Genomic DNA, 12878 nt, shown 5'->3' with positions numbered 1-12878 from the left:
ATCCACCTTCCTGACATTTATTGGCAATATTTTAAAAATCTCATCTTTTATTCTAAGATCAATAATAAGAGAGAAGCCATCTGTTCAGAGAGATAAAAATATATATCAAAACAATCCTATCAGCAAAAAAAAATCCTTTTAAGTTTCACATTTGCTTCATTGTGTTTTTATAATTCTTCCTTATCCAGCACTCTTAATAATAATAATAATAATAATAATAATAATTATTATTATTATTATTATTATTATTATTATTATTATTTATTGGATTTGTATGCCGTCCCTCTCCGCAGACTCTTGCTTTCTGGCACGTTGTATCCAATTTTAACTCGATCCTTTATAAATTAAATCAAGCCTCTAATCACTTTGATAGGATTGTCACATTACTGGATTGCTTTGATTTGTCTCCAATAACAAGTGCTATCCCAAAATCAAGGTTGATTTCAATGAGCCATACCCCCCACATTAATGGGCTCAGAACTGTATCCTAAAATGGGAAAAAGTTTCAGCTAATGAAAACTGGCAGTTTAAATTAAGATTCATTATGTCAGAAGAACAAACAGCATCTGACATCAACTTAAAGGCATTATTGAAGGTTGTTACCAAAGTCATTCTTAGTTTCTGTATTTATTTTTTTTACCTTTTGCAATTTTCTGTTTCATTTTATATCAATCCACGCTATATTGTTACGTATTCAATATTTTAAGCCAAACTTGCTCATTTTCAAGGTTTTTAAAGGAAAAAAAAATGCAGTATCTGCGGAGACTCTCAGTACAGTCATGAAAACTTTTATTTAACATTTCTTTATCCGTAAAATAACTGAAGCAAATTCCTAATGCCCACCAGTGATGGGAAGCATGCAAGATGCTCAGATTGTGAAGTTTTCTTCAACCTTTAAGTCACAATGAAGCCTTCATCTTTTTGCATGACAGAAAACAACAGCTGATGAACCCTGGGGAACACGTGCCAGCTGTCTTTCATTTGTTTTATTGTCCAAGCAGTAGATTGGTAGCAGCATTTTAAAAAGCAAGTTATAGCACTGAAATCAATCTCAGTACTGTTTTTCAGTTGTAAACAAAATTTGAATTATGGAGGGTTTCATACGTGATACACATAAATCATTTCTGGTTTAACATAAATTGGTATAAACTTTTAAGGGAATACATAGTTTGAGTCAAATGTTTATGTTCTCTTCGATATTCAGTTCTGAAGAGTGAAGAGATCCATTTTTCATAATAGGCAGTGGTATATTACTTGAAGAAGATTCCATGAATTAAAAATAGTGCTTTACACTTGATATGGGATAAACATTGCAATCTAGACAGTTGTTTTTTTTAATTAACACTCATTTTAAAACATTTGAAATTGCAGACCGAGCTAAGAACTGAACAAAAGTAGGTTTTTATACCAGCCAGAACTTTTTAAGTGCACATCATAATACATCCAAGAAACGTTTTGTAAACTTAATTCTTATTAACATTTCCTATAAATAAATTTTCTTTTTGCTGCAAAACTGTTAAAATCTGTCAATACTATGCATAGCTTGAATGCTACCATGAAGTTCAGACAGTACTCGAAAAGATATACATTTCACTGGCAATAAGCTGGAGACAGCTGAAAGCTTGAAATAGTCCGAGTTCCACAGTAACAATCTGTAGAACTGAGTAATATTTGTCATCCAATTATTTTATTTCTTCCCTCAAAGGGTCTTAAAACAATTTTAAATCTGATTAAAAATTATTTGTATTCTCTGGCATCTTCTGTTAAGAAATTGCAACTGTTTTAAATTTTTGTCCTTTGATGAATACATTCCTTCTAGTGGTATGCATACTTCAACAGCGACTGGCTGCTTAACAAAGTTCCTTTATGCATACCAATAGAACCCTGTCCAGTTTTGCCATTTGTGGAGAACTGATGACAAGATACAAAAGCATGTGTTTGCCATAAATAGCTTTGGCTAACGGAGGACTGCTCGTACAGAGCAGATCAAATTCTCTATATGGAGTGTAGTGTCTGGCTTTTAGCCAAATGCTCCTGATGCAAGACTTAGTAGCAGCAAAAGCTTTCAGACCTATTTGTACAAAAGTTAACTGGAAAACAGCTGCCCTATGACTAGACAAAAAAATAGAACATGAAATACTAAACTAACACAAAACTGGGAAAGTATCCTGAAATAACATTTTAGGTTAGCTAATAATTTTTCTTGTAAGTTTTTTTCTGAAACAGGATAAGTTGCTGGATTAATTGTTTCCTAATAATGAAACATATTAAAGCAACTATAGACTTGGGAAGGAAGGTTGCATACTCAAATCATTGTAAGAGCAAAATCTCAATGTAATAGATTAGTTATTGAAGTGGAATATATACTAGAGGGATAGGAAGTGATACAAAATGTATTTGTATATGTTTGTATATAGCCCCATGAAAATAAAGGGGTTTTCTGTAGTAAGCTACAGGTTTTATTGCAGTATGGAGATCTGATATTTGATTTCAAATCACAGTTACATTTACAGTTCCTTTATCAATTGCCATTTTGAATGATACTTCCCAAAATATATTTAAGTTGCAAGATCTGCATGGTAAACAATTCCTACTCCTGTTCAGTAGCATATATTTCATGGGGGAAAAAACAAAAAGGCATGTTTAGTTTAACAGAAATGAGAACCATGATACAAGATACTGATGACAAAATTCCATACATTAATTGGCATTCTAGGGAGATGGAAGAAGAAATCAAACATATTACAAAAAGTGCTTAAAATGCATAGTGTTATGTGCTGCCATGTCACAAAAAATAGGCTTATAAAGGCATGTGAGGTGTCTGAATGCACAAGAGCGTCATGGAATTGCAAGTGCAACTGTAAAGTAAAACTGAATAGAGTCTCATGTGATCATTGGACAAGAGTTTAAAGGCAATCAATTAACTTAAACCTTTTCTTTTTGCTTGGCTAGACTATCCACATCAACAATCACATTCATTGTACACATTTGCAAGAAATGCCTACAGTTTGGGCTAAAATATATGGAAGGCATTCCATGGATCCTACGTAAAACTACCAGGTTTAAAAAATAGTCTAAAGATGGTCATTTGTAGACTGTTAATGATGTCTTCTTTCAGTATTTGGGTTCTGGGAAGATGGGGCCAAAAAAGGAATTAGTATTATTCCAACTCAATGAGCTGCAAAATGGAAGCTCCAGATGGCACATGCCTGTCCTTTTATAAGGGTTTTCCTTCAAGTGAAACTACCACGTTGCCTCCTAGTTTGTCTCCCAGTGTTGAACGATCTTTAATATCTTCATAACCATTTACCTGCCATTCGTGCTTAATACCTGGAAAACACAAATGAAAATGCATGTTCTGTATTTTAATGGCAAGGATTTTGTTTATAAAGTTGCTGAAAAATAATGAATATATAGAAATCTATCTGCTTCCTTCAGCAGAAATTTAAGTGAGAGATTAGTCTGAATGCAACTGCTATACATTCAAAATTGTCTTATGACATGTTTTCTACTCATACCTGTAAATTTCTTTTTAATGGCATCTTTAGAGCTTGCGTAGATCATCTTTGATTTTAAAGGGGCATTTTCTGGGGCCCTGCAGAGAAGAGGAAAATTGGTTAATTCAACACTAAATCTTGGAAAGTCAACTGTGTTTTTAATAGTAATCATTTGACTTACACACCAGAATATAAATACCAGATCTTCCTTTTTAGATTCCTTTGTTTCATATGTTGCATCATACAAAGCATATCGGCAATCATTCAGCGGTAACAGCTTCACAAAGGCTATATAAGGGTCCTCGACTGTCACACCAACGTCACCAACTAATATCTGCTTTGCTTCTTCTACAATTATTTGCTTTTTGTCAGGACTTAAACAGAAAAGAACTGCTTTCTTTCTTTTTTTAATCTCTTCCGATGTTGAAGATTTCCGTACTTTCATATCATTGAAAACCTTGATAACTTCATCATTCACTGTTACCCCAGAAGCCTATAAAACAAATTGAAATAATACTTATTAATATAAACTGAATTTGAAGACAGACATTTGAATAGCAGCCCTACTGAATTCAGAAATATTTACCTCCAGGGATAGAATCAAGCTGTGAGAATCTTGTAACTTGGTCCCCAGTGACATTTGGTACATTTTGAACACTCTGGGTGTTCAATATTTACTAACATTTTCTACAGTTATCTATGATTAATTCCTATCAAATTCAAAGAAATGTTAGTATCCAAGGAAATGGTCCTAATATTATAGAGGCTTTCCCCCTAATACTATAATACCTGAATATTCTAGTTTTGTTCAGGAGACAGAATAAATGTATCTTGTGTTGTGTTTATGTTATGTATTTACATTTTAGTTAATACTACTCTGTATATACTGAAATCACTACAGGATACAATAACCAAGGACAGAATTTACAATTACACTGAACCTTCCTAAACCTTGCAAGAGTCATGCTTAATAGAATGTAAGTCACACCATCTGACTAAGAGGATATGTTCCTTAAAGTCATAGTTATTTAAAGCCATATTTTTTTCTAGCTTTCATTCAATTTCAGTGAATGAAATGAGGATACAAAATTTGCAGGAAAGATCTATGAAATTTTCTCAATTTATTTTATTTATTTATTTATTTATTTATTTATTGATTGATTGATTGGACTTTTATGCTATCTAGCACCATTTACCGTAGTATTAAATATTATGCTGGAATGAGCCTAGTGGACAGCAACCACACAGCACAATTTTAATATATAAATAACACCCCAAACCGTGAGAAATAAATCCAACTAGCAGAAATCTCATTTTAACAAACCCCTGCACAGAAATTAGACTTTAGATTTTACTACCTTTTATTGAATACAGCAAGGAACACAGAGCACTTCCCTTTTTGCAGTTTTCCCTATAACTTTCATCTCTTGGGGCGAGAAAAAAATATCTGAAAAATAGACTCTGCTTCAAAGCAACCTAAGGAGTTTTTGTGGTTGAAGGTAGGTTTGAACTTGGATCTTCCAGATTAAATAAACTTTAACCTTTAACATCAACTACTAGTGATTCATGAGTGCATCCGGAAAAGTAACAGCACAAGCTGAAGTTGGTTTTTATTCAAGTTTGCCTTTAACGCACAAATAAATACATGGTTAAATGTTTTTAGTTGATGTTTTATTACACAAAAACAATTCAGTTATTTACTCATATAGCCAAACCCCAAGCACTATTCTCTAAACAAAATATAAGAGTTATCTCAGTGTTCCCTTTTACAGAATGACAACCTTTGCCATTTTCCTTCTCTACTGTTAGAAGAAAATCGAGCCTTTTGTGTGCACATGCTATCTAGCACCAAGAGGAACAGCTGTATAATAATGTCATTCAAATACAATCAGGACATTCCTGCCTTTCTGTTGGATTTTCAGCCACATACTGGCAGTGGGCAGGCTCTAATAGGCAGTGTTCTCTGGGATAGATTAAAAGAGTAAAGATGACACTCTTCCCCATATTTAAGCAGTTGAGCAACTCCTTAAATATAAGCAATATCCATACGCCGCCGTGAATGGTATATACTACTGCACTCAGCTTTCTCATGAGGGTGGGTGCTTCCTTCTGCCCCAACATTCAGATTAATTAAAGCCATTCTAACAAAGGAAAATAATGGTTTTATCCCATGTTCTAATCTAGTGCCACAACGGAGGGGAAGGGGAAAACCCAGCTATGCGTCATTCCATCACACCTGCCTTTCAGTTAAAAGACAGCGGGGTGTGTGTTTTTCCCCCCCAGTTAGGCAAAAAGAAAGCTGCATCTCTATCACACATAATGTGCGAGTAGACCTGCCATTATAAGATGGAAGTCATGCAAAGGATCTGACAGAGGTATATTTCCACACCTAAAAGGAGACCAAAGCACGGATAATATTCGTTTCTCTCTCTCTCTCTCTCTCTCTCTCTCTCTCTCTCTCTCTCTCTCTCTCTCTCTGGCTCTCTCTCTCTCTGGCTCTCGCTCTCTCTTTTGTGCAGGAGGTGGGGGTGGAGGTGAGGAGAAGCCCAAGTCATTTTGCAAAGTCTGTTCTCCCTTATATAGAAGAAGGAATACTGTATTCACCTCTTCTCACAAATCTACAAATGATGGAGTCAACCAGCCCCCCCACCTTTTAATTCCCGCATTACACGCCAATAAAAAAGGGAAAACGAATGAAATGAAGCCTTTCCAAGCAACGGGGAGGCTCGGTTTCATCCTATCCGCCCCGCTGCGTTACTTCTGCCCCAGTCCTCTCCTTTGAGAGGGCAAGGCGAACCGGCGGAGGGGAACAGCCAGCCCCGCTTCATGGGTCCCGTTCCGTGACTCCAAAGGGACTCCACACACTGCTGCTATTTTTAGGGGAAAAACCTTGCCCACTACACCTAAACGGGAAGGAAACCAAGCACGAATCGCGTCGCTCCCGGATATTTTTCCTGCTTCTCTCCGCGGAAAGCGTTCCGGTCGGGGAAGAGCGTTTCTTCAAGGACCCTCCGAGGGGGCAAAGCCTCCTTCAGCGGCGCTCCCTTTCCCCCTTCTCTCGGGGACGGCCAGCCGCCCTACCCCCGGCGCCCCCTGGCCTCCTCCGCGGCCTGCGCTGGGAGGGGGGGTCGTCCTCCGCTGCCACCCCCTCAGCCCAGGCTAAAATTAGACTAAAATGGCTGCCAGGCGCCGCCACGGGGCTCTCGTCGCCCCTCTCGCCCTCGGGGAGCCTGGGTTCCGTCATTCCGGCGGCAGGGCGAGCGGAGAGCGCTCGAGGCGCGCGGCAGGTTGCTCCGCGCTCTTACCATGGTGCCCGGGCTGGGTGGAGGCGCGGGGGGAGGGCAGGGGTGGCGATGGCGCCGGCCGCTTGTAACGCTTGTGGGAGCGGAGTCGGACTGACGCGTACGGAGAGCCCACCGCGGAGAAGGCAAGGCGGGCAGAAGAGAGGCGAGCGGCGGGGGGCTCGAGGGGAGAGGGAGGCCGGTCACATGGGCTTCGCCTTCCCTCACCACGTGCTCCAGGCCCTGCCCAGCCCTGCGGAGAAGCCAAAATGGGGAGGGGGGAGAAAGACGGAGAGCTCACCGCCTTTTTTTGACGCGAGGACTTCGCCAAAAAGGGCGCTTCGGGGGTGAGAGGGACAGTGTACCACACACACCCCGGCCTTCCTGAAGGGGAGGAGTCCCTGCCGCTCCGCATTACATCCCAGCGGGGCATCCTCTCCTGCTTGGCCCTGTCTTGGCCCACGCCATCCCGCCGCCGTCCCAGCTGGCCAGCACCGGAGCGTGGGTGCGGGCGTCGGCCGTTGCCTTTTGCAGTCCCCCACCCCGCCTCTGCGGGTTTCCTCAGCCGCCTTTGCGCTTTTCAGTTACGCGGGGCGCGGCAGATGAAGCGGGTTTCTGCCGCACTTTTGGGCTCCTCCCGCGGATAGCGGGCCAACCGCCCCTCTCGGCCACCCGGTCCTCTGACGGGCTTGGCTCCCTTTGTGTGGCTGCAAGGGCTCTCTGCTCTTGGAGCTTCCGCGCCGGGTCCTGGAAGGAGATGGCTGAGAGGCGGCGGCGACTTCAGAGCAGTTGCCCCTGGCGCCGCTTCCCCGCCGAGCTTCTCTGAGCGCACCTGCCGAGGTTGGGCCGCCTTGTTATGCCAAGGAAGCGGGCAAAGATAAATCCAAGACGAATCTGTCGCAGCCGAAGGGCCGCCGCCTGATACAAGAGGGAGGGCGAAGGATGGGAACAAGAGAAAGAGCCGAACGGGGACGAGTTGTTCGTGTTTCACGGGCAGCAGTGTAGTGTTTGTGTTTGACCCTGCGGCTTTTTCAATGGGGAAAATCCAAGACCAATTTAAAAGGGTTTTACAGCGACAGCACCTAGATCAGGAGTGGGGTGCCTGGTTCAGCTAAAGAAGAATAGATACCAAAACTCAGGAGACAAAATGGAAGAAGGCTACAAGGTAGTTTGATGAAAAGAAGGACCAGGGGAGACATGATAGCAGTGTTCTGATATCTCAGGGGTTGCCATAAAGAAGAAGGAGTCAAGCTATTCTCCAAAGCACCTGAAGGTAGAACAAGAAGCAATGGGTGGAAACTAAACAAGGAGAGAAGTAACTTAGAACTAAGGAGAAATTTCCTGACTGTTAGAACAATTGATCAGTGGAACAGCTTGCCTCCAGAAGTTGTGAGTGCTCCAACACTGGAAGTTTTAAAGAATATGTTGGATAATCATCTGTCTGAAGTAGTGTAAGGTTTCCTGCCTAAGCAGGGGGTTGGACTAGAAGACCTCCAAGGTCCCATCCAACTCTGTTGTTATGATTAGGTGTCCTGAATCGTATAGTATAGTTATGTGTGAGAGATTCATTTGCTGAACAACACTCCTGGGCATGCTTATCCACTGTTAATTTTACCATAGTTTATTTAATTAATTAACTTTTATGAATTCACACCACATGCAGACTTCTAAATTAAGCAGATGCTGCGTTCACACAACATACGTTTGGCCAGTTGGTGGGTTCACTTGTCATGCAGTCACCATCAGAAGCTCATAGGGGTCTTGAGAATTAGGCTGTAGAAGCAGTTGGATAACAAAGCTGATGAAAGGGGAAGGCACTCGAGGCTGTGAGAGGAATAATTTTCACAGCAAGGCTAAGTGGAATGGAATGTGAGTGACAGAGCCTACTTCCTTCTCCACAAACAAGGACAATTTAGTAATAAATGCATTCTTGATGAAAAAGACAAATCAGAACTTCCTTTGTATCAGTGTAAGAAGATAATAAAGCATCTGTTCTAATATTTTGAGAATTGCCATGTGCTTGCCCATCAAAACTGAATATTATTTTCAGTACTGTTTTTTTAGGCGTTCAATACAGAAAAAAATTTTCAGCATTTTATATGGAAAATCAATATCTTATTGTAAATTACAGATAAATGTAGAAAATTATCAAGAGGTATCAGAACACGAGTGTTTCAGTGAAAGTACCATGAAAAAACTAGTTCTACAGTTTGACATTGGTTACAATGAGATTTACATTCTTTTCAAGAATCCTAATATATTTCATGTTAACGTTAGCTCAAGAACTTTAAAAATTGCTCAAGATTGACCAAAAAGATATTTAAAAGATGATACAATAATGTTATATATTAGCTGAAATAAAATATTGTACTGTGGAATTTAGTCTTATGATTAAAAAGACCATATTTTTAAATATAGGAAAGGTAGATGACATTGAGATTTGTGTGAAAAGTAGGAGTTTATTGAAGCTATAGGTTGAAGTTGTATATTGAATAACATGAAGCAGGTGATTGCCTTTTAATAAAATATACATTCTGCTCTTCCAGAGGTGCTTTTTCCAAAAAGCAACTGGACTTTCTTGGGTTTATCTTTGAAAACATTTAGCTTCTCATCCAAGAAATTTCAGGTGTTCAGTCCAGTAGCCTTTTGGAAAAAGCACCTTTGGGACAAGCATGACCTGAATGATTGAGAATCTCCATAAATATATATTTTGATAATTTTTCTACAAGATATTACTTTTATTCTCAAGGAATTACATATAAGTTAGAGTTACAGTGTTTTGGGAATCCTAATGCATAGCTCTGACTAATCTGGTTTTTCCAATCTAAAGGGAGTCCAGAAACAATAGCTGACTGGTCAGTGCCAAGATTCAAAACTAATTTCAGGTGAAAAATATTTAATTAGGTAAACATTAGACCGTTTATACCACATGATGAATATTTTTGTAAGAAATTTCCTTTTAAATGAAACAGCTTAAATGTCCATGTTTTTTTAATTTCAATTTTTTTAAATAATGAAACAAAAAAACATATATATCACAAGAAAGAAGATACTGATTATATAGTGAGAAAAAAAGAACACTTATATTTATTGTAGTGATTAAGATAATTCTGAGGAGCTGTCGTTTTCTGATGGGATAGTCCTACATCTCTTGTGCCAGTGAAAGAGGCCTACTATTGATTGATTGATTGATTGATTGATTGGACTTTTATGCCGCCCCTCTCTGAGGACTATGGCTATGGACCTTGTCTGTCAAGTAATGGAAGCAGGAGGTGTCAAGGAGAAGAGCCTTTTCTGACCCCATCCCTGTGGAACATTCTACCACTGGAAGTAAGAACTGTCCCCTCCATTCTGGCTTTCCAGAATGGTATCAAAACCTGACTTTACCAGCTGGCCTGGAGCCCTGAGGCTTGCTCATTGCTGGAGATGGCTGCCAGGATAAAAAGACATCAGTGATGGCAAACCTATGGCAAGGGTGTGTGCCAGCTAGCTGATTTTTGGCTCACACAGAGGCTCTGGGAGGGCATTTTTGGCTATTAGAGAGGGATGGGGGAGGGCATTTTTACACTCCCCCAGCTCCAGGAAAGCCTTTGGAGCCTGGTGAGGGTGAAACACGAGCCTACTGGGCCCACCAAAAGTTGGGAAACAGGCTGTTTCCAGCCTCCACAAGGCCTCTGGGGAGTGGGGGAAGCTGTTTTTGCCCTCCCTAGACATTGAATTATGGTTGTGGGCACTCGTGCATGTGTGATAGTACACACGGATGCTCTTTTGGTACCCGAGGAAAAAAAAGTTCGCCATCACTGGTCTACAACTTAGTTCTCTTAGTTCGGTTTTAGTACGGGTAGTCTTCAACTTATTTAGTACAGGTAGTCCCAGTGGTGAAATCCAATTTTTTTTTACTACTACTAGTTAGTGTGGCTTAGTGGGTGTGAGAAGGATATGAGCCGGGGTGGCGCAGCAGGTAGAGTGCTGTACTGCAGGCCACTGAAGCTGACTGTAGATCTGAAGGTCAGCGGTTCAAATCTCATCACCGGTTCAAGGTTGACTCAGCCTTCCATCCTTCCGAGGTGGGTAAAATGAGGACCCAGATTGTGGGGGCAATATGCTGGCTCTGTTCAAAAGTGCTATTGCTAACATGTAAGCCGCCCTGAGTCTAAGGAGAAAGGCGGCATGAAAATTGAATAAATAAATAAATAAATATTGCAAAATCTCCATTCCCACCCCACTCTGGGGCCAGCTAGAAGTGGTATTTGCTGCTTCTACTCAAAATTTCCGCTATCAGTTCTCTGAACCAGCGTTTCCCAAGAAGGCGGGAAAAAGGTGCGAAGAACGGAGCTCTCCTTCTTCCTGCCTTCCTTCTTTGGGGCCCAGCAGGAGAGCACCGAAAACCGCGGCATCGAGCAGGAGGCGGGGGACAGCTGCGAGCGGGAGCCCCAGGACGGAAGCTTGGCAGCACACCTGGCCATGTCTCGCGGCACACCAGTGTGCCGCGGCACACCGGTGTGCCGCGAGACATGGCCAGGTGTGCCGCCAAGCTTCCATCCTGGGGCTCCCGCTCGCAGCTGTCCCCCGCCTCCTGCTCGATGCCGCGGTTTTCGGCGCTCTCCTGCTGGGCCCCAAAGAAGGAAGGCAGGAAGAAGGAGAGCTCCGTTCTTCGCACCTTTTTCCCGCCTTCTTTCTTTGGGGCCCAGCAGGAGAGCGCCGAAAACCGCGGCATCGAGCAGGAGGCGGGGGACAGCTGCGAGCGGGAGCCCCAGGACGGAAGTACCGGCAGCGCCCCGCCCAGCTGGAGCTCCTCTGGCGTCGACGGCAAGTGTCCGATGGGAGGGGGGGCGCAGCGGCCGCAGGCAGTCGGGGGAGATGGCGGCGGCGAGAGGGATCGCTCTCTCTCTCTCTCGACGGCAAGTGTCCGATGGGAGTGGGGGGGGCGCAGCGGCCGCAGGCAGTCGGGGGAGATGGCGGCGGCGAGAGGGATCGCTCGCTCGCTCTCTCTCTCAACGGCAAGTGTCCGATGGGAGCGGGGGGGGGGCCGCAGCGGCCGCAGGCAGTCGGGGGAGATGGCGGAGGCGAGAGGGATCGCTCTCTCTCTCTCTCTCTCTCTCCGGCAAGTGTCCGATGGGAGTGGGGGGGGGTGGCCGCAGCGGCCGCAGGCAGTCGGGGGAGATGGCGGCGGCGAGAGGGATCGCTCTCTCTCTCTCTCTCAGCTGACTGCAAGTGGGAGCCCTGACGGTGGCGGTTGGACGTGCTGCTGGACGTCGTACATGCTGGCGCTGCGTGCCTGGCATATACGGTGTCCAGCACCACGTCCAGCTGCCGCCGTCAGGGCTCCCGCTTGCAGTCAGCTGAGAGAGAGAAAGAGAGACATATAAGAGGCAGAGAGAGAGAGAAAGAGAGACATAGCAAGAGAGGCAGAGAAAGAGAGACAGAGCAAGAAAGAGAGACAGCAAGAGAGGCAGAGAAAGAGAGATAGAGAAAGAGAGAGAAAGAGAGACATAGCAAGAGAGGCAGAGAGAGAGAAAAAGAAAGAGAGACATAGCAAGAGAAAAGGAGAGACTTAGCAAGAGAGGCACAGAGAGAGAGAGAAAGAGAAAGAAAGAGAGACATAGCAAGAGAGACAGAGAGAGAAAGAGAGATAGCAAGAGAGGCAAAGAGAAAGAAAGAGACATATAGCAAGACAGTGAAAGAGAGAGAGAGAGCAAGAGAGAGAGAGAAAAGCAAGAAAGAGATAGCAAGAGAGACAGAGAAAGCAAGGGAGAGAGAAAGACATAGAGGAAGGGAAGGAGGGAGAGAGAAAGAGAGCAAAAAAGAGAGGAAGAAAGAAAGAGGGATGGAGAGAGAGAATGAAGGGAAGGAAGGAAAAGAGAGAAAGAGGGAGAAATAGAGCGAAAGGGAGGAAGAGAGAGGTTTTTTTTGTCCAAACTTTTATTTAGCCCGCCCCCCCCCCTTCAGTGTTCCCCAGGATTTTGAAAATACGAATAATGTGCCGCGGCTCAAAAAAGGTTGGGAAACACTGCTCTGAACTACTCAAAATTTCCGCTAGTCCTCAACCACAATTAAGTGCAACATTTCTGTGGTTGAGACATTTGTTATGTAAGTTTTG

The 12878-nt window shown here is 42.9% G+C and overlaps 1 protein-coding gene across 2 annotated transcripts; it reads right to left on the bottom strand.

Annotated features, from left to right (window-relative positions):
- Positions 1-772: 772 nt before the first annotated feature.
- Positions 773-7463, bottom strand: CFL2 (cofilin 2). 2 transcript variants are annotated; one of them, XM_070755684.1, is made up of 4 exons: positions 7080-7463; positions 3683-3990; positions 3519-3595; positions 773-3330 (listed from the first exon to the last, which is right to left on the bottom strand). In XM_070755684.1, exons 1-4 carry the CDS (start codon positions 7209-7211, stop codon positions 3218-3220), a joined length of 630 nt encoding a protein of 209 aa, XP_070611785.1. In that variant the 5' UTR covers positions 7212-7463; the 3' UTR covers positions 773-3217. The 2 variants fall into 2 exon arrangements, with proteins under 2 accessions (XP_070611785.1, XP_070611794.1); XM_070755693.1 differs by having other exon boundaries at positions 6803-7323.
- Positions 7464-12878: the final 5415 nt, after the last annotated feature.

Source organism: Erythrolamprus reginae, chromosome 1 (genome assembly GCF_031021105.1).
Source record: "Erythrolamprus reginae isolate rEryReg1 chromosome 1, rEryReg1.hap1, whole genome shotgun sequence".
In the NCBI taxonomy this organism is placed as follows: domain Eukaryota; kingdom Metazoa; phylum Chordata; class Lepidosauria; order Squamata; family Dipsadidae; genus Erythrolamprus; species Erythrolamprus reginae.
Note: the sequence above shows the minus strand (reverse complement) of the source record. Positions and strands in the feature narration are given on the sequence as shown.